The sequence below is a fragment of the Xyrauchen texanus genome, chromosome 21 (assembly GCF_025860055.1).
Source record: "Xyrauchen texanus isolate HMW12.3.18 chromosome 21, RBS_HiC_50CHRs, whole genome shotgun sequence".
Lineage (NCBI taxonomy): Eukaryota > Metazoa > Chordata > Actinopteri > Cypriniformes > Catostomidae > Xyrauchen > Xyrauchen texanus.
The window spans coordinates 20,797,815-20,824,465 of NC_068296.1; the positions used below are offsets into that span (position 1 = coordinate 20,797,815).

At 38.6% G+C, this 26,651-nt stretch overlaps 1 protein-coding gene across 1 annotated transcript in view; it reads right to left on the minus strand.

Annotated features, from left to right (window-relative positions):
* The window catches only part of cfdp1 (craniofacial development protein 1), a 48,462-nt gene that overhangs the window by 18,234 nt on the left and 3,577 nt on the right, over nucleotides 1-26,651 (minus strand). Inside the window, exons 4-6 of the mRNA XM_052151826.1 lie at nucleotides 25,583-25,704; nucleotides 24,819-24,956; nucleotides 799-957 (exon numbers count right to left, since the gene is read on the minus strand). Of these exons, the coding sequence (XP_052007786.1) occupies nucleotides 799-957; nucleotides 24,819-24,956; nucleotides 25,583-25,704 (419 nt within the window). The remainder of the gene's footprint in view (nucleotides 1-798; nucleotides 958-24,818; nucleotides 24,957-25,582; nucleotides 25,705-26,651) is intronic.

Consider the following 26,651-nt stretch of genomic DNA (forward strand, 5'->3'; position numbering starts at 1 on the left):
AGGACTAGGATAAATAATTGTAATGCTATAACTTTTTATTACTTTGTCATATCAGCACAAAATAGTTTCAGGTGACATGTTTGAGAACAAAAAAAATAATTTTTTTTACATTATTTACACCCTGAGATATATGTAAAATCTGAGAAAAGTAAAAAAAAATTTCTTTGTTGTAATTTATTTGCAGTTTCTTAGGGCGAGAGTCTCATAATATATCATATGCTATATCATAAATGGTTTTTTTTGTTGTTTTTTTTTTTTTTAAGTTTTCTTTAAAATTATACCAAATAATTGAGCCTCTTTGATTTTTTTGGGAGTGTTAAAAGACTTTCCTTTTGGCCATGCCACTGAAACAGGAAATCATCAAAACAATGTCAGAGCTTAAAGGGTTAAGTAAAAAAATGAGAGGAAAATAGTTAATAAGAAGAATTGTATTCTGAAGAATGATTCATGAATCCAGCTCCTAGGCCTCCTTATATATTAATGCATGTTTCTGCAGTTCTAAAAGCAACTGCAAAGATCAGCATGTTAATTGAACGCATGTATAACATATGGTTTTACCACAAAAACATAAATTTCACTGTCCAGTGAATTTCAGTGCAACATAATTCATGAATTCTAATGTGTAACAAAAATTGCACTGCAACACGATATTACAGCAAGCTGTCACTTTAAGCATGCAAGTCACTAAATTATGTTTATTCAGCTCTGATGAAAATCTCTGAAACAAGTGTGAGACAGTAATGGGAGATAATATGATATGATGCATTTGTTTGGGTCACTAATGAGGCTGAAACGTACCCTTCTTTGCCCCGATTATGGATGGCCAGCTCGTCTGAAATGCCCTCTTCTGTTTTAAACGTATCCCAGTCCAGCTTAGACTTCTCCAAAGTACTCATCTTCTGCTTTTTGCCCCCGATGCGATTCAGAATGCTGCCCATGCCTGCTGGCCTCTTGACACTAGATGGAGGAACATCAACACCATGAAACATGTTTTGCCAAAGGATTTTTACATTTTTACAGACAAAGGCTCCAGTAACATTTTTATTTTATTTTAAAGGGATAGTCCACCCAGAAATCTGCCCTCATGTTGTTCCAACTTTCTACTATGGAACATAAAAGATGTTAGGCAGAATGTTATGGACTGACAGTCTCAGTCACCATTCACTTTCTGAATTAAAAAATAAATAAATAAAGTAATAAATGAATGGTAACTGAGGCTGGCATTCTGCCTTACATCTCCTTTTGTGTTGAACATGGAAAAAGGAAAGTCATAAGGTTTTGAACAACACAAGGTTGAGAACATGACAGAATTTTCATTTTTGGGTGAACCATCATTTTAAGAAAGTGGAAAAAGAAAAATACAGGATGGAGGACCAAAGGAGAGAAATAGCAAGTAGTCAGGAGAAGACACAATGTGGAGAGAGAAAAAAAAATCAAAGGAGGAATGATGATCAAAACTGCGGGGAGAGGCGGGGATACGGCTGGTATATCTCCATCTCTCACAATGTTCTGTACATTACCAAAGTCATCTTGACACTGAGGTTGCGCTTGGCTGAAGTAATTAAATGTTAAACGATCTGTGGAATGAAAGAGCTGAAGACTCCAGACCAGCAGCCCTCTCTTTTGTATGTGGGTGCAAGGGGAGTGCAGACTGGGGGTCCAATGGAGGAATGGGAAGGGATGTAGGGGGGATTGGGCAATAGGACCTTCGGGTGCATTAGAGAATGCTGGGGTTTTCAAGGACAAACAGTTTTATACTCAAGCATGTCATATGAGAAAGTCTGCCATGAGGAACAAGAATGGAAATTGTGTGTGCACACGTGCACAGGAGAAGCAAACAAAGAACTGAATGCATTTGTGAGTCTCAAGGATTTGAGACTGACACTGTAAAACTGTGTCAACAGAATATATTAAAATATCCATTTCAGACAAAGAAAAACCTCAAACACTGCTTCATGTTATTAAATGTAATTCATTTTTTATTATTATTAATTCCTAAAACTACTGGTGTTAGTTTGGGTTGGGACACTTTCTTTTTTGACCAATGGAAGACGGAGGAAGTGTTCAGATTATTACATTGAATAATTCCTTATTTTATGCTGGTGATACAGATATTACATACTTCCAACTTAATGCCATGTCTCGGTTCAACCTGGATATAAAATGTATGCAATTAACTTTTTTCAGTTAACTGCTGGAAGAAAGACTTCACAATTACCTCACTGTGATCAAATCCAATTAGCAGGACTTATGCGTTTTACACACACACACACACACACACACACACACACACACACAAGAATGATACGACCCCAAAACAGACACATGGTTAAATGTCTAAAGGTCTGAGAAAATGCATCTGCCATCTGTACTAATGCTGTCAATATTATTCAAGGAGGACAAGAGGGGGAAGGCAGAAAAATGCAAGATGGAGTGAAAGAGAAAAAACAAGAAAGGAAGAGTGATTTTTTTTAATGTAGGCTTCCTTAAATGCCAACTCAATTCCTAGGAGTACATAGGCTTTCAGAAACTGTGTGTGAGAGAGAGTGATAAAGACTAAAAAAGCAGAACAATCTATAACTACCAGCTTCAGTCTATGCACATACATGTAACACATGTACATAGAATACATGTACACATCTGCATAAAATGTGTCAAATGAAGCCCATGATTACAAACAGCTGTGTGCCAGCTGTTTCAGCAGGGCACTGTTCCCACAGTAGCCACAGTCTGGCAAGACAACATATCCAAATATACACACAGACAAAAATAATTCTTGGGATGCACAAAAGGCAGCAAAAACTAAAAATCAATAAAAGCAAAATCAATACTGTAATTATATTACCTACATTATGCTGCATCCAAAAACACATTTCATATGGGGAGAGCTCACATGACAGTTGCAGGAATGAAGGCTTTTGGCATGCACAACAAAATGTTCTTTAGGACTCTGAAAATATGTAATGCAAAGATTTTATATTTATTTATTTGGAGGCTACATTTATTTTTTGTCATTGTTTGGATGGGGAACAATTATTCAAATTTTTTTCAGAGATGTTTAAAAAAAAAAAAAAAGTTATTATTGTTTTACATTTTTATGACTTGTGACATTTAGCTGTGTTACATTTGGAGTGAATAGGCCCTTAAAGGAAAAGTTCACCCAAAAATAATACTGTTGCCATCTTAAACTCATTTGATTTCTTTTTGAAGAATGGGTCCAAATCTTTAAAGCTCTGAAAAGGACAAAAAGGCAGCATAAAAGTAATTAATACGACTCAAGTGCTTTAATCCATGTCTTCTGAAGAGATACAATAGGTTTGGGTGAAAACCCCATTACTTCCACCGCATACTTCCTTAAATCTTTTAAGTTTGTGTAAGCAGAAGACAGAAAGTTATACTAGTTTGAGATGGCATGAGGCTAAATAAATGAGAGAATTATAATTTTTAGGTGAACTATATCTACAAAAGTTGCCACACAGTGAGAAAGGAAGGCTGTAAAAGAGTGTTACCTGCAGCCTAACAGCTTAGTCAACAGAACCAGTACACACTTACATACACAAACAAATAGGAATGCTGCTTAAAACTATCCTGACAGGGAATCAATATACAATCAGGGTTCAACTGATAGTCAATCCTTTGTGCCATGCAGCAGTGTCAATGGGAGCAGGAAAAGCTGGGCCAGGAGCCGGACCATGCACAAAGCTAGGGCAGAATGCTAAATGCACAGCCAAGGTGACTTTATCCTGCATGGGATATCAGACTTACATGCTGTCCAGGGTACACTAACTTGCCCTCAAAGAGAAATGAGCAATAATGTTGCCACAACATGTTCGTAAATATACAGACTAGTAAAATTAAACATACTCCGGCATATGCCAATATACAAAAAGCCAAAGAAATGGGCTATGCACAAAGACACACAAACAAACATAGAGTCAGGAGCCCTGAAGTCTGTGATTTCAGTTCAGTTTATCTGCAGTCAGCATTCTCCCATGAACAAAGTCTTGTTACCGTTTCACTTGAAGGCACACACAGAGCCATAGTGTCCCAGCACACTTCTGGCTTTTTTCAAGACAGGGAGCAGATTCCTCCAGATCATTATATCTGTTCATGTCATCGTAAGTTAACACAGACATACATAAACTCACCAACAACCCACAGTTTAGTTGACAAGTCTCTCCATCTGCACTCTGAGTAATTACAGCCTTTGTGACATCATAAGGGAGGACATAACAGCAAATCGTAGGAGATGGACGGCAGCTAACCCTGCACGCTCATTCTTCATCATCTCTGCAACCTGGTCACTTGGACTTGTTTAATGGCCATTTCCTGCCCGAGGCACAGGCACTGGCCTAGTTGCAGTTCCTTTATTTACAAGCGAGTACGGTAGTAGTTGTTAAATGCACATTTAAAAAGGAATAAAGAGGTGCCAAGTTAGGTGCCGATGTTTAAAATATCTAAAATATCTAAGGAAGACACAAGGAGACATTTACACATGTGAATGCAAAGTCAAGAAACCACTTTATGAGCAAGAACTTCCAAAAACTGCACACCACTAAGGCCAAGTTTAGACCTGGTATTAAGATGTGTTTTGGGCAATTCATTGGAGACTGGACCACGCTAAAGACCAAGCTATAAACAGGATCCCAGACATTCTGAGATTTGTCCATATCTACCACATTCTGAATTTGTTGAATGCCCACTCTCCCTCCGCCAATACCAAGTTTAAATATTTTTCCCATAATCTCTTAAGAGAAGCTCCGTCCCCAAGACTCTGAATTAGTAGGGAGTAATACACTGATGCCTCATAACCTTTTCCAAAAGCAGTAATCACCACTGATTACTAGGTGGGTGTATGCTACTCCCAAAAATAGTACAGAGCAGGTGGCGTAGTTGTAAATTCCTAAAGAATTGAGACCTGGGAATCCCAAAATGCAGTTCAACCTGGCCGGTAATTTTGGTGAGGTTCGGTGTGGTCCATTCTAAATCCAAGGTTCAGACAATGACTTCCTGCAGAATTTCAGTCAGTCATTGATGTTTTTCTTGGAGAGAAGTAGCTTCTTTGCTGCCCTTCTTGACACCAGGCCATTGTCCAAAAGTCTTTACCTCACTGTGCGTGCAGATGGGCCAGGACTCACACCAACATGCTGCCAATATTGAGCAAGCTCTGCACTGGTGACACGATTCCGTAGCGGACTCCTCAGAAGACGGTCCTGGCTCTTGCTGGACACTCTGGGATGTCCTGAAGCCTTCTTCACTGCAGTTGATCCGGTAAATGGTTCTTTCAGGTGCAATATTCTTTGCAGCAATTTCCACACACGTGAGGCCATTTTGATGGCATAGCTATGATGGCTGCATGTCTTTCTTTAGAGGTAACCATTGCTAACAAGAACACAATGATTAGAAGCACTTCTTAACTCCTTTTATAGCAATCAGTCTGCTCTTATAATCCAATCAGTATGATAAGAGTGATTTCACCTGACTAATACTCGTTCACATTTTCCCAGGTGATTAGTGAAATTATATTAACTGGTCATTTGTGCCAGGGCCAAAAAACAGTGAAATTTGGGTTTTTGTGATAAAGTTCATTTTTTTTGGCCAATTAAACTTTTTGCAATTATTTAAAATGCATCTGATCACTTTGCACAACAATCTAGAAACAATGTGAATCAACACCACAACAACTGAAGCAGAAAACTTTGCGAAACACAACATTTATGTCACTGCCAATACTTTTGGCCATGGCTATACAGTATAAAATACACACAATATAGAATACACAGTATACAATAAAAATAATATATATGTGCAGTAAGGTTGTATAGTGTTGTATTGGCATTCAGGCTGCCGCTTGATAGTCAGTTGACAGTGTGTTGTTAAGAGAAATATAATTATGACAGTCCAGAGTGATAATAATAAAGTGCAGTGCTGATATCGGTTGACCGTGAGAGATCAAGTGTTCAAAAGTCTGATTGCTTGGGGGAAGAAGCTGTCGTAAAGTCAGCTGTTACGGGTCCTCCACTACCCCTGCCTGATGGTGGTAGTGAGAGCAGCCCATGGCTAGGGTGGCTGGAGTCTCTGATGATTTTCTGAGCTTTTTCACATGTCCTGGAGGGAGGAAAGCTCACCTCATATGATGTGTTTGGCAGTTCGCACCACCCTTTTGCAGGGCTTTGCGGTTGAGGGTGGTGCTGTTGCCATACGAGGCAGTGATGCAGCCAGTCAGGAAGCTCTCTACAATGCTGGTGTAGAAACGTGTGAGGATGCAGTGGTTCATTCCAAACTTCCTCAGCCGTCTCTCTGAAGAAGAGGCTCTGGTGAGCCTTCTTCACAATGGCCTCAGTGTAGACAGACCATGTGAGTTCCTCAGTGATGTGGACACTGAGGAACTTGAAGCTGCCCGAGGAATCTTGGGAACCTACATGCTACAACCCCTGTATAAGTGTACTCCAGATCGATTAATTATCATAAAAAAGGAGGTAGATCTTTTTCCTATTTGGCTTCAAATCTATGGAATATTCTCCGTAACACTGTTCGAGACGTACTCTCTCAGTTTAAGTCTAGGCTAAAGACTCATCTTTTCAGCCAGGCATACAATAATTTATCCATTAACCCTTAGATATACTGCAGTAGTTTGCCAGAACCGGAAACACTTCTAATATTCCATAATCCTGTTTTAAAGTGAATGGCATCTACGTTAATATGTTTCTATTTGTTTCCTTATTTTAACCTCAGGATACATATTCTGAGGTTACCAGAGCCTGCTAGATCCATCTCTGATCCCCCCTGATGTACATCTCCGGTACTACCTGACGTCTGACTCCCACTACTACGTGCTGCTGAGTGATGCCAACTAGTGGTCGACAGATATATTGCAGAAACCGATAAATTGTCCGATGCCAAGAATTAAAAGAAAATTATAATATCGTGCCGATTTAAAGGGCTCTGTGATATATAGGTCGACCACTATTCTTCATCACTCAGCAACACGTAGTAGTGAGAGTCGGACATTAGGCAGGACCGGAGTCGGACATCAGGCAGGACCAGAACTGGATCTGATAATTATTCCTGTTCTGCAGATTCCTTTCTTAAGGCTGCAAGGGCATCAAGAATCACCCGATTGCTTTTGAAAGAGACAACCAATCACAGTTCATTTTGTTATGTGCCATCGTGTTACTACAACAATAGACCAGTTTGCGACACAGTCTCATTTAAACCGTCTTCATATCTGAGCCGTGATAGATGCGTTTGAGCCCGAAATGTTAAAGTGCTTGCCTGTTTCATTCTCACTCTCTCTCTCCTCAAAAGTCTTGTCTAATGATTAAAAAGGCAAATATCAATAAAATTAATGTTGTATACCATCAGCAGATACCTCGTTTAAACAGATGCAATACATAAACATAAAGAATAAAAAAAAATAAAAAATAAAAAAAATATTTTTTTTTTTTTGCTTTGATGTACTGGAGGACCCCCTCGAAAACGAGATGCTTCATCTCAAGGGGTTAATCCTCGTAATAAAGATATGTTTATAAATAAAAAAAAATAAATAAAAATAAATAAACCTCACAAAACTTGAGCAAATCCAGTGTCCTGTGGAGTGCTCATATTTCTTCCTCTAAAGTGTTTTTGATCAGCCTCTCCTCAGCTGTTCCCTGTAACTTTTAACTTTCTAATCTAATGATAAAAAGGCAAATATCAATAAAACTTATATCTTGGATATAATGGTGCGTGAGAATCCTGGAGATCAGTCTGGTCAGGTGGATATGCGAGTACTGAGATTGTGTTGGTGTTTTAATGTTTTAAACATAAATTATGAGATGCAACTTCTCATTGAGAGTTTGAAGTGATAAAATCGGTTGAAAGTAACTAATATTGTTTGCAAGCTAAAGCACTCTCTGAGAAATTGAATTTCTAAATTCATCCTCTTTAAAGCCCTACTGCTAAAGCATCAAAGCGCTGATTTTGCAACAAATTTGCCACCTATAATAATACATTTCAAAGACAGTTACTGCTGGACTTCAAAATCACATGCAGTAAGCAATGTTCCAGTTATTATGCATGATGCATATTATACATGAGGTTTTGGTGAGGACTATTTTTGTTGTGCAATAAAAGGATATACTTGGCTTATTTATTTGTTGAATATCTGTTAGTGTGATCTATCGAAGGGTTGGAATTAGATTAATATATTGCCAAGAAATTAGTGTACTGTCTGATTAGTGTCTGGTGGATTTAACCATAAACCAGGCTCATTTCACTAAGCTTCCTAAAGACAGCCAATTAGATTTTGAAAATGTGTACAGTAGTTTTGCCATTCCTACTCATTATGTATTAACACTAGGAAGAAACATAACTTATTTAATGATCATACATTTGAAAATTAGGCTTAGCATGGGATTTAATGTGATAATCTTAGATTTAAAGCACCAATGTGAGCCTTAGACACAGATATTTAAAAAGTATCCTTTGCAATAGTATTAGACTGAGTACTGTAGCATAAAACATTGGATACTCCTTTGGAAAAGCATAATCTAGGGCCAAAAAAAAAAAAAGAAAAAAAAAAAAAAGATAACCCAATTTGTGAAATAAGTCAATTCACAGTATAAACACTGCTTCTATACAAATTATTCACTGTCATTTGCAAGAGCCTCACTTCTAGTGAAAGATGGTGTAATACAAATAAAGTTTTGCCAGAGAGATCAGGCATCATACTTTTAGTTGGTGCGAGTGTGTGTTTACTTTAAACGTGATATCCTCCCTGACCCATCCACTCCCCAAGGCTCATCTTTTCTTTCACGTTTTGATCTTCAAAGACTCGTCCACTTTGGAAAATAAAGCTTGGAGCATCTCTGCTCTGCCCCTAATAGGATAAATGACAGATTTACATTCTGTGAAAAATGATCAGCACATCTGCTTGTGGTTGACTAATGAACATACACTCATGCACAAACACACCTGCAGCCTTAAGACCAAGAGTTCAAAGACCTTTTATGCTCCAGGCCTCTTGCCCTTGTGATCAGCCTCCTGGACACAGTGATACTTACAACCCTGCACAGTCCCTAATCTATGATTTGTGTCTCTCATATACACAAACACACATAGACCTACTTGGTGTGTGTCAATGTTATGTAAAAATACACACATGGGAATGTCTTTTTGCAATGACAATTTATTTTTCGACATTATTTACATTGGATGTTAATATATGTTCTCAAATCTAGGATTAAAACATGTGAACAGTGTGTGTGTGTGTGTGTGTGTGTGTGGGGGGGGGGTTACATAGTATTGCACTCAGCATCTTGATTTGTTTTGAAGGGATAGTTAGCCCAAAAATGTCAAATATTGTTCCAAACCTGTATGACTTTTTTTCTGTGAACAAAATAAGGAGATCTTTAAAACATGCAATGAAAGTGAATGGTGCCTAAGCCTAACATTCTTTTCTGCCTAACATCTCCTTTTGTGTTCCACGGAAGAAAGAATATCAGCATGAGGGTGTAAATTAAATCTTGAATTTTTGGATCAAATATCTCTTTAAAATTGTACGTACTTTGTGGTTCGAGACCAGCAGGTTTAACAGGCCAGTGCGGAGCCAATCTTTCCATCCCAGAATTGCCTTTTCTTCAGTGGAAACGTGCAGACCAATTCAAGATTGGCACCAGGACTGTGTTGATTAAGAAGGGTTATCAGATAACCTGGCCTAACACCAACTCCAGCCCCAGCACAGTTTCAGTGAAAAATAGGTATAAAACTCACACTGAGTGAATTGTAAACCGGTTTCTTTTTTCTCTAACATTGGAATACAGAACCTTTCAGCATAGATCAACAAAATAGCCCAACTGTGAATTCTACAGAGCTTTGCAGGTAAAAAGATGTAAGCAGACATGTAAAGATACAAACCTTTCAGACAGGTTTTGTTTTCACATTGTGGCAGGGCGGAGGGCGGGGCCGGGTCGTGATCCTACACACCCGGTCCCGTATTAGGCTAATTATGCCTCCGTGAGGTTTAAAGGCTGACTGCAGAGGGCCGTGCGGGAGAGAGAGATCGTTAGCGGACATGTCCGTCATATGTGTTTGTGTCTTTGTTTTAAGTTTACCATTAAACTATCATTTATATTATCAAGCCGGTTCTCGCCTCCTCCTTGCCCATCATTTAACTGTTTTACACACATGTTTTCTAGTTGCTGTTGCAACTGTCTGAGGTGTGACTTTTTGTGTGTATGCACACGACATACCTTTTTTTCCTTGGGCTTTTGGTAAGGGACATTCATATTTTGTGTGTCTGAGCCCATTTGCGTATGGATCTGCATGTATTTGTGCCCCAGACAAGACATGGCACAGACACAGTTAGTTTGGAATGCAGGAAATACATACTCGGATTTAAACCAAACCCATAGCTCTAGAGAGACAGAGGACTGCAGTGATTTAACCAAACTGTCACTATGTAGGGTGTTGAAATGCGATTGCTAAGGTGCTCCAAATGGTTGCTAGCACATTCTTATGTTGTTGCTAGGGTGTTCAGGGTAGTTACCAGGTCAAAAGAGATCAGCCCTAAGTCTCTATGACATTCTGGTCTCTAGATATGACTTGGGTCCCATCTTCAATGCAAGTCTATGGGATTTTGTCCTGTTTTATATTCCACCATTGCTTAGAATAGCGATTTCAAGTGTTTTCGTTTAGAAAACTACTAGCATACCTCTACTAAACAGATCATAAAAATGAGGCTTCATTCATGTCCTTATCATGTCTGAGGAAAGTCAGCACTGTGTGTGTGCCGTACATGTGTAGTTGTCACTCATCAGTTTCTGCCTCGTGAACACAGTGCTGCCACACTTTGTTCACCTTACAAGTGTCCCAGTTCCAAGCTGTCAGTACATTTCCCTTTCACAGAGCTAATGCCTGCTCTTCATCTCAATCTCTCACAAACAAATTTTCTCCAATCCTTATTCAATTCACATAGCAATTTGATATTCGCATACTTTGGGGTGAATTCACTAAATGGGTGGATCAACTTTGTGCACTGTATTTCTGAACAAATACCTGGAGCAATTAACGTTGCATTATTACAGACCATGTAAAGAAGGTGGTAAACAAAATAATTAAAAGTAAATATTTATGTACATTTCTGCTGAACATGACTTTACCACTGCAAGTCTTAAAATAATGAGTAAATGATGGAGAAGAGCATTAAATTGTATATATCCAGACGAAAGGTATTGTCGATCGCACTTTCAGCATTTTAAAGAGCTGATTAAGGTGTCTCAATTGCAGTGGCATAGCGATGCTGTACAGATCTAGTAAAGTGTGCCAGATTGCAGTAGTCTGCTACATCATCCACAACCTAGCACTAAGAACCGACCTACAAGATACAAATTTTCACCATGCAAACTGCATTTAGCAAATACATTTTGGCCATGTTTGCAGTACATGCAAATACATTACGTTGCCAGTGCATGAAATTTATTATTAGTGATTTCCCCCCTTTGTGAAGAGACCAGTTTGGCAGTTGATCCACAAAACAGTAAAGCTTGCCTTAGCTAATTACGGTCTCATTACATCTACATAACCGATAAGAGCTGCTTACTATAATCACTTCCAGTCATTTTGTGTCTAACAAGTCTAATTTCCTTCCTGTAGGGATTTTCTTTTTGCATTTCAAGGGAAACCGGAAAGGTGCAGTGGATCTGAGAAACTTAATGCAGAGGTATGAAGTTGCCCCCAAATCTAAGAGGTATGACTTACCCCATCTGTTCCCACAATATCTGACTGGAGAGCATCACCCCAGTTTTCCCCTCAACATTCAAAATATTGAGGAGTGCTGCAGCTGCATGTCCATGAGGATAGAAATACGCTTCCTGTCACAAGCCGATATGCAGTCACAAACCCTGGTGTTTGAAGATGAAGCCTGATGAGGGCTAAAGTGGTCTAGTTGTATTTTATTGACAGGCTGAATGGAGGCTGATGGAGTTCTGAGGAAGCGCAGAGAGACAGGAGAGAAGTGAAGGGTCTAAACAGAGAGGGCTGATTTGATGTTTTAAAAGTGTTTGTGGTGAATTCCCCAAAAATAAAAACTTTCAGCACCGCTTTGGATACTGAAGTGTAGCGACTGGGGGAATCAATGAAGGAATCATTAACTCGGCAGGTTCCGAACAAACAAGAACTTACTGTTGAAACTCCCCTAATTACTGAAATAGCGCCAACTAGTCTCCACAAGCACAATAAATGTATTGACAAAGAGACAATGAACCATTGACAGAGAACCACGTGACATCCGCATGCTCACCACGTGCTTATCGTGTGGACAGGAAGGGGGAAACTTTGAACGTAAAAATGTGTGTGTGTGTGTTTTTCAGTTAAACACAGAACTGCATATTGCTAATGAAATACGTGTAATCCCTGTATGTTGTGTATTTCTGAGGTATATCAAACTCGTTAGAACTGTTTCGTTGTGTGTTTTAAACTCTGAGGCCTCATATTTAATAGCCTCAGTGTATATTCCCTTTTTAAGTGTACTAAACCCACGTTTCTTGGTATCAAATTAAACCTTACGATTTGTCCGAGCTGAATTCGAATATAAGATCTCTGTAGAATGATATTACGCGATGTTTTACTATCTTTTGAGTCATTCAGCCCAAAATCTCTTACTGTCATAAACATGCAAATGAGCCTTGACAAAGGAATCATTCTCCTGTCCCAATGGAAGGAGAATTTTACGACCTCCAAAGGAATGTTCGGAGAAGTGCTGACCCTCACTTCATTCTCTTACTGAGAAAGAGAAATGAACCCTGTTAATCCTATATATATATTCTATATATCCATGTGATAAATATTGACATGTATCTAATGTGCCATCTCACATTTTCCCTTAAATGTGCTTGATCTATGTTTTCTTGCAAACTAATGGGTTAATGTTTCAGACTTTGCATACTATGGTTAACCAAAATCATATGTGTGGCATATTTGGTCTCTATAACTTGGTATTTTGAAGATTGAAATGACTGTGTACATGATATGTCGATAACAACAACATATTAGTATTACAAGTATATTTCCTATTTTCTTTCTTGCACATGCAATGGGCAATTTTACAACAAAGAGCAATAAACCAAATTCCCGCCTAGAACTCAAACCCTTCTTATTGGTCGAGCCAATGAGAGGTGGGACATGTTTTCTAAGGGTATAAAATTGCTGCGCCCACTTCCTCGCTCTCTCTTAGCCCTCTCTTTTTCTCTTATCTCTTCGCTCTCTTATGCTCCTCTGGCTTCCTGCCTCTCTTGCCCTCTGAGCCTTGTGCTCTCTCACTCTCTTGCTGAATGATGCCAAACTAGAAGGCCCCAAGGACTCCCAAGCGTGTGCCAGGCTACGGCCTTGTCTTTCCATTCACCAAGATCCTCTGACTCTCACTGGTTCTCTCTCATCAAGACAACATCATCAAAGATCAACTGGAGCCTCAACAAATTACATCAGGACAGTTTAATTCAAATGGGACATGCAAGTATCAAACTTAGTCTCATTATTTGATACATTAAGTATCCTCACCCCTTTCTAAAAAGGGCGTGTCAGAACTAATATGATGGTTTGCTCAGGCTGTTGATCTGCTGAACTTCAAACAATGCTATAACTTCTTGCCTTCCTGTATTCTGCTTCAGCCCTCTTTCCCTTGGTAAACTGTATGAATGTATGTATATGTATGTTAGAGTAGTTTAAATGTTTAGTCTAGTTAATAAAGTCTTGTTCATGTCACATGTAAAGTTGTCTGTGTCTCAAGCTCATATCTAAAGTCACTAATCATAGATTTTGACTACTTGCTCTTAATACTTAGTAAGAAAGACATTTCCCATGCCCCGAAATGTACCTTTCTATTAATTAATTAATTAATAACCAATATTGAGTGTTCACGGGATGAACCGAGTATTTGGTTGTAATGTTAATGTAGCTACATCAAGTTAACCCGATTAACTGATCCAAATATTCATGATCGATTATAACAAGTTATGATTGATTATTAATATTTCATAGAGCTGATTCGCTACCTAATGGTGGAAGAATGTAGAGCTGATTCGCTACAGAAGTAAACACTAAATATTTCATGTAGGATTCTGCATTTAGAGCACAAGTGTGACTGTAGGTCATCTCTGCTGTACAAAAATTTTAGGGAAATATTTAAAGGGTTTAAAATCTACAGTTTATAAACTGGATGTCACAGTGCAGGACATTAGGGTGTTGATACAGTACATGTTTGGTTAAACCTTTAAGTTTGGATGGGCTTGCAGAGAAAACATATGTTGATAATTATTAAATAACTACACTCTTGACCAACCCAAAATAGGTATTGTTTTAAAGCTTAGAAGCTGTACTTTAACCAAAACTGAACAAGTGCTTTGAAATTTTAAAACAAATCAGAAGTGTTACGTTTTATAAATAAATTTGCAGTGCACATATTATTGTAATCTGTACAAACAGATTCTGACTGATCAAATAGCCATGTGTCAAATATCGTTGGAAAGCTTTCAAAGAGAGGAATACAACCATCTAATAATAATTAAAAAATAAACGTATCATAGAAATAACTACACTCCTGACCAAAAAAAATTATTAAATGTCCTCAGACCAAAAACATAGCGAGTAACAGCTACGTACGTCTTTGACATACATGTTACATGTAAACAGGTGTTGCTTACACCGATCAGCCACAACATTAAAACCACCTGCCTAATATTGTGTAGGTACCACTCGTGCCGCCAAAACAGCACCAACCCATAGTAACGTAGACTTTATCAGTTTGAACCAGTTCGGCCATTCTCTGTTGACCTTTTCCATCAACAAGGCATTTCCATCCACAGAACTGATGCTCACTGGATGCTTTTTGTTTTTGGCACCATTCGGAGTAAATACTAGAGACTGTTGTGTGTGAAAATCCCAAGAGATCAGCAGTTACAGAAATACTCAAACCAGCCCGTCTGGCACCAACAAAAATCCATGCAATTATCTAATCAGCCAATCACGTGGCAGCAGTGCAGTGCATAAAATCATCCAGATACAGGTCAGGAGCTTCGGATAATGATCACATAAACCATCAGAATGGGAAAACATTTTTTTTTGGGGTTGTCTCAGAGTTTATCGTAATATAATTGTACAAAATTTCTTTAAAATGATACCAAACACTTGACCCTCCATGCTTTTTTGTTTTGTTATTTGAGTTATTGGCCTTTAATTTTGGATATGCCACTGAAACAAGAAATCTTTAAAAACACCCTCAGAGCTTAAAGGGTTACATTCACACGGTGTGTGACAGTGTTTGTGATTTAAAACCATATTTACCAACAAGTGTGACTCTCGCATTGTCCTGTTCTTTCAAAAGCTTACAGGAACAGCTTGAATACTATATGAAAATAATGCAAGCTGTGAATAATGCAAGTAACTATAGTGACAGTAACAAAACTTAATTTCAAAGATGCCAAATTCCATTACAATGGAAAATTGTCTTACATTTGGCACAAAGTTATTTAATAAAAACAAGTCCAATCGAAGCAAATCGAGTCAGTTCTAAAACCTTTTGATGGCATACAGCTTTTAACTGGAACCCCACATGAAAAAACACAACACAGAAGTGTGTATGCCGTTCATCGCACTGTATGACGAAACTGACAACTAGTTGTTCAGTGTGGTTGTGTTCAACCAGCACAGGTTTACCATCCTGACTCTAAAATATGGCTGTAAGTTCAGTTATAGAATGCGTTTGTCACTCTTGTTCATAACTGAACTGTGTGTGAACACCCATGTTGCCGAGCTGTTGCCTTTCTACAATCACTTGTCTAACAGAGACTCATGGGAGGTTTGCATCTCTTTTGGCAGGAGCACACACACCGACATATAGAGAAAACAGTGTGGCCTGATCTCTTTCAGGCCACGGCACATTTCGAGATGCCAGGGGAGCAATGAGTAGCCTGGTTTTGTCAGAAACATTAGCCGGGAGATGGAGCACACGGATAAGCTGTGCTGTTGAACCCACAATTCAGTTAACATTGTATAGTACATTGTAGGATGAGGACTGGCAGACACGTTGTCCAGCAGTGATGGAACTGCTGTTGTCCAGCAGTGATGGAACAGGTTATTTCAGGTCTGCAAATGAAATCTTGAAGTAGTCTTCCTCATTTACACCCAGAACAAGATTTTGGGTGATCAATCCCTATATTGTTATTTCATTTAATCCCGCAATGAGCGATTTACTAGACTTCACAGTTTTAAAGGACCAGTTATTTCAGTTGGTTAGAGCATTGTTCTAATAACACCCAACAACAGGTTCGATACCCATATGGGTGATACAATTTGGATGGTTTGGTGTAGTAATTTAAACCTCTGGCCTGGTAATCGGTAGGTTACCAGTTTGAACCCCTGAAAGAGCAAGTCATGAGAAATCTGTGCACTTAAACACTCCAGGTTCCTCACTGTTCCTGTAATACGTTTTCGGATAAGTGACGGCTGAATGATAACTTTTGTCATTTTGGAAGATCAAAGTCTTTGCATGACAAACTCACTAGCGTATGGAATAGTTGAGCTAAACTCACTAGCCCCAATTTACTAAAATATCAAATAATGGGTGCTAATTAATGGGTGCTTAAATGGGTGCTTAAAAAGAAACCTTTTAAGAAAACAGCAACACTTTCAAATAATAATTCCTTACATTTATATAGTGCGTTTCTAGACACTCAAAGCACTTTAAATAGTATAGGGGGAATCTCCTCAACCACCACCAGTGTGCAGCATCCACCTGGATAAGGTTGTGTTTGTTATCATTAGTTAACTATATTAACCTATATTATCTGCTAAATGTAAATGTAAATAGGAACCTAGTAACCTAAACTAACAATAAACAATAGCTTTACAGTAATCTTATATCAGTTGTATATAATCAATATTCTTTACATCAAAAGTTGAATATATGTTAACAATTTGTAATGCATTATGAGCTAGCATGAACAAACAATGAATATTTTAAAATATTATAACAAATATTGTTAATTGTTAGTTCATGGTAACTAATGCATTAATTAATTTTAACAACCAGAACCTTGCTGTAAATCATTACTAAAAAACATCAATAACTTTGAACCCGTTTTAAGGTGTCTTTAACTACTATGTACTTCAGCAAATTGATACAATGTATTTATTATGTGCATTGCATCGTACTTCCATTTACTGTACCTGCATTTGTACATCTGTAGATACACGACTTACCCTAAACCTAACCCTACCACAAACTACATAGCAGCATATGTGAATCTTGTAAGAATGTTTTCAGAACAATATGTTGTTACACAACTACATTGTATTTATATTAATATAAATACGATACAAAGTAGTTAAAGACACCTAATATAAAGTGGGACGATAATTTTATTAATAAATACATTTTACATTTGAGGAAGCCCCAAAGTGGAGCCAAAAAATAAATAAAAAAAAACACCTGAGTGTACACATCTCTCTTGTCCTTGACGGAGTATGCACACACACTTGGCCTGACCAGAGCCTCAAACAGAGAGAGAGAGGTGTGTGAGTGCTCTGTAATTATGGAGGGAGCGGGCCCTATTTTTAGGGCCTTAGAGATCAGGCTCTATAATTAGAAAAGCAGAGCAGTGACTGGCACATGTGGAAATCATTAGTTTAACTGGACATACACACACAGCTTTCCCAGAATTGCTGTATATTTGGTTACTCGCTCACATACAGCAAGCTGAAAGGAAGCCAAACAGAACAGAAACAGGAAGACACAGGGCAGACTTCCCTCCAATTTCTCTATGTGATTGTGCATTGTGTAACTGAGCTTTTACATTACATTTTTGAACAATTCAGCCACACTTAAAATTAAATGAATGTCAAAGCTTTAGATAACAAAATATCCAACCAAGTGGCATGCCTCAATAGCACACTTTTCAATAGCAAAACCCCATTTGTAAGGTTTTAAATGCATAAAAACTAATATATATATATATATATATATATATATATATATATATATATATACACACACACACACACACATACACATATACACACTGTTCAAAACCAAGAAAAAGTATTTGGATACTTTATGGTTGTCAAAATTAGTGGAATAGGTTCTTTGTATGTGAAGAACTGCACCTGCTATTACACTGCAAGAACACATTTGTGAACTTGAGGGAAACTGATTTAATCCACTAAAAACATCCAGTTATTTTAAAGTAATTGAAAAACAGAGAGAGAGAAAACATTGATAAGGCCACCACAGACCATTTCAGATCTACACATTTGTATGAATGCATGTGTTTCTGAGTGCTTAGATCAAGCTAAGCCTCAATATCAATCAAGTTCTGTGATAAGACCACAGAGACAGTAGGCAATCAATCAATCAACCTATTGGTGGAGCTCAGAACAAGCAACAGTAAATTGGGCTGGTTCTCCAATCAATAGCACTTAGACGGCATAGAATTACACAACGCTACTCCACTCCTGAACCACTAGCAGGGAGGTTATATCTGTCAGTGATGTTCACACAAATGGTGCTCACATCAATGCTGGTGTGTCCCAAGTTATAATTTCACAAATTCATGCAAACAAACACTCAAACTGCTTTCTAAATTACACTTAAAATAACTATGCAAACTAAATTACATACTGCTGCATGATTCATACCATTTTGTATTGCAAGTAGTGAGAGTGGTATGTTCACACAGAAACTGCAATAAAAATAACAGAACTATGAATACCTGGATTATGTACTTCTTCAACTGAAAAAAAGACTGGAACGTTGGACATTCATGCACTCAGTGGTCGCGGCTTGCCGTAGGTAGCAGAATGGGTGGGGTTATCTGACCGTGATGCTAGACTAACAAAACAATTGTAATTAATGGCTAATGAGGCAATTAGCGCAACTTCTTTTAACATGGCACTTTCAAAAAGTAACTTTAGTTATTTACCATCACCTATGCTGAGTGAATATGTGCATTACTTGAGAAATAAGATGACATCCTAAAGTTAAATGGCAACACATAGCATGCATTTTAAACATCACTTTTGTCAACTGAAAAATGACAAATGGTTCCATTTAGTAAAAAAAAACTATAACGTTCCATTTGAGATGATACCACATTCTTAAAATTCATACACTAGATGGCTGAGTGCATAGTGCAAGTACACAGTGTACATTATAGTGTGTCAGGAAGTCAAAAAAGCCATCAAAGATGCTAAATTGAATTATAAGAATAAGATTGAGGGAACGTTTACCAAGGGTAACCTCAGGAACGCATGGCAAGGCATTAAGAGCATGGCAGCTGTGAATATGCAGTCGATAAAGCACCATGTTGTCATGAAATATTACAATAACACCATGTCCTTACCAAATTAGCTAAATACATTTTTTGCTCGTATCGAGACATTTGACCTGGTATCAGACATGGAATTTTTACACTGATTTGAAATTGCATCCGGCGAATGTATTAAATCAGTTGAAGGTCCTTCATCCTATCTGTAATGACAACTGATCCTAATGCGCAAGTTTTAAACCATCTGAATGCCCAGATGCTTGCATTATGTTCTTGCTCTGTTCGCGCAGCACACAAAAATTTATACTGAAGAAACATCTCCTGACACTGGAAAAGAAGCTGTAGAACAGGAGCGAAAAGCACTTTGTAATTATTTTTGATTCATTGCATATCGCACCTCTCACTTTGAACGTAGATGTTAAATAAACTGCAAATGAGCAACACGACAAAACTAAAACGCTCCTGTTCTGATTAAGGCACAGGCGTGGTGTAAATAATTGATTTATTCTGCTGATTAGACAGTTTTGAGCTCACGTTGAAATGCAGATCTCAATCAGTGTAAACCTGCAGTGAGTGACAGCAGTCATTGTAATGGGACAGTTTGTCACATTGCTTGATTTCTGCGTACAATTTAATAACAGTTTTGTTTTGTCATGTTATTATGTAGGCCAATGTGAATTTGATTTGTACAAAATTGCAATAAAATAATTCAGCTTAACTGGTCTAATGTGTTTTGGAGGTGTAGCCAACATAAAGAATATTTGAATCACTGTCATTGTTATTGCATCTGCTCTAATAAGACCCATTTACCACGCAGCTGGTATTGGTAGATTTAACATTTTCACGAATCAATCAAACTGATCGCAAATTTTTATTTCCAAAGTGCAACCACTGAGGCTAAAAATGATCTAACGATGATCTTACATGAACAAGATCAACATTTAAGATCTAACAGGATGAATGGTCCCCTGTCTCGCCACCTAAGTGCTAACTGAACACAGTAACTTTGTCGATTTAAATCAGCTGTTAATAAGTTTGAATATTGAATATGCCATATTATTTACTGTAAGTGGACTAAATATTTAAGCAGTAATTCAGCAATAATTCAATTTATTCTATACCATAGATATCAATTTACAATAATTTTTATTTGCCTTACCTTAAACATTATTACAATATAAAATACAATACAATAAAATACTAAAAGATGCTTAAAAGAAACCACCTTTAAAAGAATATCAACCTTTGAAATCTGCTACTCTGAAGAACCACACAGTTGCTTACTTTGCGAAGTCACATAAAAAAAACAAACAAAAAAAAAAACAAATCGACATTAAATCGCAATTACAATATCAAGAGCAATAATCGACAATTATGATTTTTGCTATAATCGTGCAGCCCTAGCTTATAGCATAATGGAAGATGAAACACATCCTTTGCACTCTCAGCTCGAGCTTTTGCCCCTTCGGAGGCATCTACAGGGTGTAAGGTGCCTTACAAATCAATGTAAATTTACATTTGTGCCTGTGGCTATTCAACTATGTAATGGGTGATATCAAACTATGACAGGGCAGAGCCGGGTCGTGATTATACACACCCGGTCCCTTATCAGGCAAATTACGCCTCCGAGAGGGATAAAGGCCAATTGCGGACGGTGGTGCGATGAGAGAGAGAAAGAGAGAGAGAGATGAAAAAACACTTACTCACCAGTTCTCTGATATGCCGTAGCTTGTTCCTCGGCCACTCCTCCACCCTCTAACAGACGACAGCCGCGCCTCTCTGGGCGGATCTGAGGCAGTCCTCCAGCGGAGCGCCCTGCCGCGTTCTCAGGGAACAGAAGGGGTCTCCCCTGCCCCTGGCAGCGGTTCTCCCACTCCAGGCGGTCGGCAGTGAGCCCCTCCCCACCGCGTTTCAGTGGCCGGTAGGAGACTCCTCCGCCCCTAGCAGCGGCCCTGACTGCTCCAGGCGGTCGGTTAGGAGCCCCTTATCCCCTCGTGGTCGGCGGCCGGGCTCCTCCGTCCCCCTGCAGACGGCCGTGGCTGCTCCGTTGGGGTGGATGGTAGTGGCGAGAACTCTACTACGGTGTATCCCTCCTCCTTCCCGGGTTTCGGCACCAGTGTGAAGCAGTTCAATGAAAGACAAACACACACACATGATGGACATGTCCGTAAACGATCTCTCTCTCGTCGCACCACCATCCGCAATCTGCCTTTATCCCTCTCGGAGGCTTAATTAGACTGATAAGGGACCGGGTGTGTATAATCACGAGAGTCGCAATCAAATTTTGTCAGTGTCAAAATAAGAGTTCAATAAGAGAACAGCAAAACACTTGAACGTGAGTGAAATACTCGTAGGATAATTCTGATAGCACATTCGGAAGCATCACTCCACAATTGGAGCGGATTACTATCACACAACAGCTGAGGAATAGAGTTAAACTAACAGCTGCAAGGTAATTAAACTCTCAGTCTCTCTCACACACACACACTTTTCTTCTCCAATAACATGTTAGAAACAGCCCAAGCGGTGGTTACTCATTCTAAAGTGTGGTTTTCAAATTAGTAACGGAGACTTGGCCGCATCTTTTGAAGTAGCAACTGCAGATCCTGAATCTGTCGCATAAGGAAGTAGTTCCACAGACACAAGAGTTTTTTTGTTTTGTTTTCTGAGTGGGGGACAATCCTTTGTTTTTCTCTACTTATTTAATTTACTTGTTCCTTGAACTTTTGTATAAAAGCAATATCACACTCGCAATCGTACTGTACTATCAGCAAGGCTGATACCTGATACCTGTGGCCTCGTGCCTACATCCTAATCATAACCGTGCTTATAGCTGGACCTACAGCATTCTTGCACGTGTGATATTGCTTTAATATATCATATCCTGTATTTTTTACTAGCTTTCAATTTACAGTTTATTTAAATGGACAACACTGAGCAAGATGAGGAATAACATGCTTTTCAATAAAATGCTAAAAATATTTTTTTCCATATCAGACAACAAATAGTAAACATAAACTGCCTGGCCAAAATAAAAAAGTTGCATACCCTAATATTTCAATGGACCACCTTTAGCTTTGATTATGGTATGCATTCATTGTGGAATTGTTTCAGAAACATTATGCAACATGTCTCAACATTTATTTCCATCCAGAGTTGCATTCATTTTTGGCAGAGATCTTGCATTGATGATGGGAGAGTCTAACCCCTCCGTAAAGTCTTCTCCAGCACATCCCAATGTCTTTCAATAGTGTTAACGTCAGGACACTTTGTTGGCCAATTCATGTTTTAAAATGATCCCTCACACTCCTTGAACCACTCTTTCACAATTTGAGCCCAATGAATCTTGGCATTGTTGACCAGGAATATGCCTGTGCCATCAAAAATCCATTGATGGGATAACCTATTCATTCAGTACATTCAGGAAGTCAGCTAACTTCATTTTATTGCCACATAATGTTACTGACCCTAGACCTGACCAATTGAAGCAACCCCAGATCATTACAGTGCCTCCAGAGGCTTGTAATTTGCATGACAGGTGAATCGCTTCATGCGCTTCCCTGCTTACCCTGATGCACGTATCGCGTTGGAATAGGGCAAATCTGGGCTCATCACACCACATGACCTTTTTCCATTGCTCCACAGTCCAATCTTTATGCTCCCTAGCAAACTGAAGTGATTTTTTCGATTAGTCTCACTAACAAGTGGCTTTCTTTTGGCCATACAGCTGTTTAGTCCCAAGTTCAAGTCGCACTGTGCATGGGGAAATGCTCTTTCACAATGTGACTTCAAAGCCTTTTAGTGATCGATCACGATCATTCAAGATTTTTTTCCGACAACATTTATTTTGCGAAGATGATGGTTGACCACTATCCTTCCATGTTTTAATAATGCGTTGGACAGTTCTTAACCCAATTCAAGTGATTTCGGCAATCTCCTTAGTTGTGCAGGCCATTAATTTGCCCCTTCTGAAACACAGTAACATCTTTTCCATACCACAGTATATATCTTCCGACATGGTTGTTTAAGAAATCAGAAGTAACATACTGAATCAGTTGGGGTTAAAGGATTGTTGCCAGCTGAAATACTGTAATAATTATCCAACCATTTGTTAAGTATCTGCTTATTTAAATCCAAACAGCGAATTATTTAAGTATTTGAGAGTGTTAGTAGCTGCAGCACTAGTCTTATTGTAATTATCTTTGTTGAAGACAGAAAAGATCTGTGTATGAAAAAATGACAAAAATGTAGGAGAAAGAAGAGTATGTTTCACTATCATCAGCAGTTTTGCACTGAAGTGCAGTATAACATTGTTAAGTAGAGAAACAGAGAACCACTGTGCCTGTGTGTGAGAGAGAGAGAAAGAAGGCTTCATATGACCCACACTGCTGACTCAAGCCCTTTAACATAACAATTCCACAATAGAGGCTTAGAGGAAACGAGGAAAAGCAAGAAAATTTCAGAGACAGGTACCCTTTGTGTTTCAGTGGATTTTGTGCCTAGTTTCAGAGGGAAACCTGCTGTGCTAAAGTAGAACACCCATTGGAAAAAGAGGAGCACTGATTTAAATTCTCTCAATTATATCTAAGAGTAAAGTATTTTTAGTGTAGACAAAAAAAAGTTAGTGACACTCATTTGGATGATAAAGTGATGATAGGGGTGTGGTTCAAACTGCTTTCCTGGTGTGCAAGCCAACAGCCAATACTGTTCTGCAAAAATTCACAATCGCTGAGGGCAGACAAGAGTGTGTCCAATTTAACTCCATTAAAAACATACATAAGAAGAAGACAACCTACAGAAGACAGATCAAAACATTGATAACCTCTCCCTTACAGTGGTATCCTGCTAGTCGGCTCAAAACTACTACATTTTTGTTTGGAATGTCCTGTCTACCGAAATCTCGCCCTCTTCTGTCAGAGGTGTTACACTCACCGATTAGGAATGACTCTCTTATTACCTGTCATAGATTGCTCAAATAAAAACTGGAATAACATGCAAACAATTGTAAAACTGAATTAGGACACAATTCGTGGAGTGGCTTTACACTGTGAATGAGTCTAAATATGTATTTGTTAATTTTGGGCTTGCCGTAGAATATATATACATATGTGGAAACAATCTCACACACACTCACATCTGTGCGAATAGTGGTGTGCCAGACAGAATTAGAGGATCAAATGTTCACGATCTTACTAGCTGTCAGAGATCAATGACATGTCTAAAATCCCCTCTAGCCCTGCACGCCAAACACACACTGATGTCTTTGTTAATTTACCAGCACAAATGACAATAGAGGAGATGACATCTAATACCTGTAATATAATATCAATAACAAAGAATTAACCATAATCATCCATTAATGAGTTATTCTCTTCTGTAACAGTGACACACAAAATGGAACCATTAAAACCTCCTTTAAATAATGAACTGGCGCAATGGTAATAAACAGTAATTTCATGTGTACTGTGAATTATTGTAACAGAGAAATGCAGGAATAAAGGGGCCTAACTGGAATAGTACCTGGATCCAGAAGAGTTTGGTAAGGAGAGCTTGGGTTCAGAGGGTATGGACTGTTGTTCTTTGTCCTCCTGTGTATTCTCTTCTGTCTGTAAAAAACTCTTGGCCTCCCGGGAGTCTGCGTCCACCTCTTTAGTCACCCTGCAGAACAGTGAGCACAGCAAGAGATCTAACAAATCATGCATTTTAAAATCCTGAAAAATGTTCAGGCGTGCAGCGCCATTTTCTTTATATAAAACAACTCTTTATATAGATCACAGTTTGTGTTCATTAAATCACTTCAAAGCTTGTAATTGTTTTGTGCTTTGCAGGATATGATTATTTTACTTGGCCAGCTTAGTTTTGGGTTTGTGACTATCTCACAGATACAACATACTGCAAATAAATTATTGAAAAGTAGCAAGAATATACTCAGACATAACAAGATGTGAATAGATTAGATCAAATTATACTATTAGATAACATTCACTCAAATGGTTATTTTTATGAAAGGCAGCTTTTGACTTCATTTAGATCACACATATAAACATTATAAAGTTCACTTTATTTTCCTGAAATGACTTTTGGACGATTGTTTACTAAAAGTAATCATTGCCACTGCCTGATGTTTGGAGCATGTTCAGTTGTACATCGTTATATGTAATATGGATATATGCCGCCATCTGGTGGCCACATAAAACAATCAGTCAAGCGAGAGAGAGAGAGAGAGAGAGAGAGAGCGAGAGAGAGAGAGAGAGAGAGAGAGAGAGAGAGAGAGATTAACTTACCGCACTTCCTCCCCAGCAAAATCAAACACCTTGGTAATTGTGACTTTGGAGGATTCTTTGGGTTTGTCCTCCTGCTGCTGAGAGACTGTTGAGGGTTTACCTGTGCTGGCTGTTGATGTGATCTATAAAAGATACACAGAAAATGTGCTTTATTCTGATTGACAAAAATGAATTACAGTAAAAATGAAACATAAAAGTAATCTGATAGTGTACTAAAGAGACAAAAGAGCTACGATTGTGTGGCTTGAAAATACCTAGACACTGAACCACAAACAAAGCACAGAGAGTCTGTCCCTGACTGGAGCTGTCCCCAGAAATGTCCCCGTTTTTACTGCGCGTTCAAAACAGTCCGCTAAGTGAAAATACATGGCAAGAAAGCCATTATTGAAGCCTACAGGTGTTGTCTCGAATTGCTGTTTATTTCGACCAACAGAGGTGACTGCTTGCTATAGCACCTTTAAGTCATTCATATTCCTTTACTGATTACTTGTTCGCACCAAATTTGCCATTAAGAACAGGACCAGGATGTAAATGTTTGCAGGGTAAACTAGTGAATGGGGGAATCGCAGCACATATTATTTTAATCTACCAATTTGCTGGAAGATCAAAAGAAAGAAATCCACTATTACGTTTGAATGACTTTCCAGAAGAGAGCGGTGGATTAAGACGGGAGAAGATGCCAAATTTACTGTCACTCTCTCAGCAGCTGTAATAGAACCCCCCCCCTCGCAGCTGTGGTAATTTGTTTTTTAACTAATTCCATGGTAATATAACAATAACCATAATGTTATAAATTTACACTCAATATTGAAAAAATTTATAATATAGCAATTTCGAATCCAGGGTGTGCTGAGTGACTCCAGTCAGGCTTCCTAAGCAACCAATTGGCCCAGTTGCTAGGGAGTGTAGAGTCACATTGGGTTAACCTCATGTTCACTATAATGTGGTTCTCGCTCTCGGTGGGGCATGTGGTGAGTTGTACATGGATGCCGCGAAGAGTAGTGTGAGCATCCGCACACGCTACATCTCCACAGTAACGCGCTCAACAAGCCACGTGATCAGATGTGTG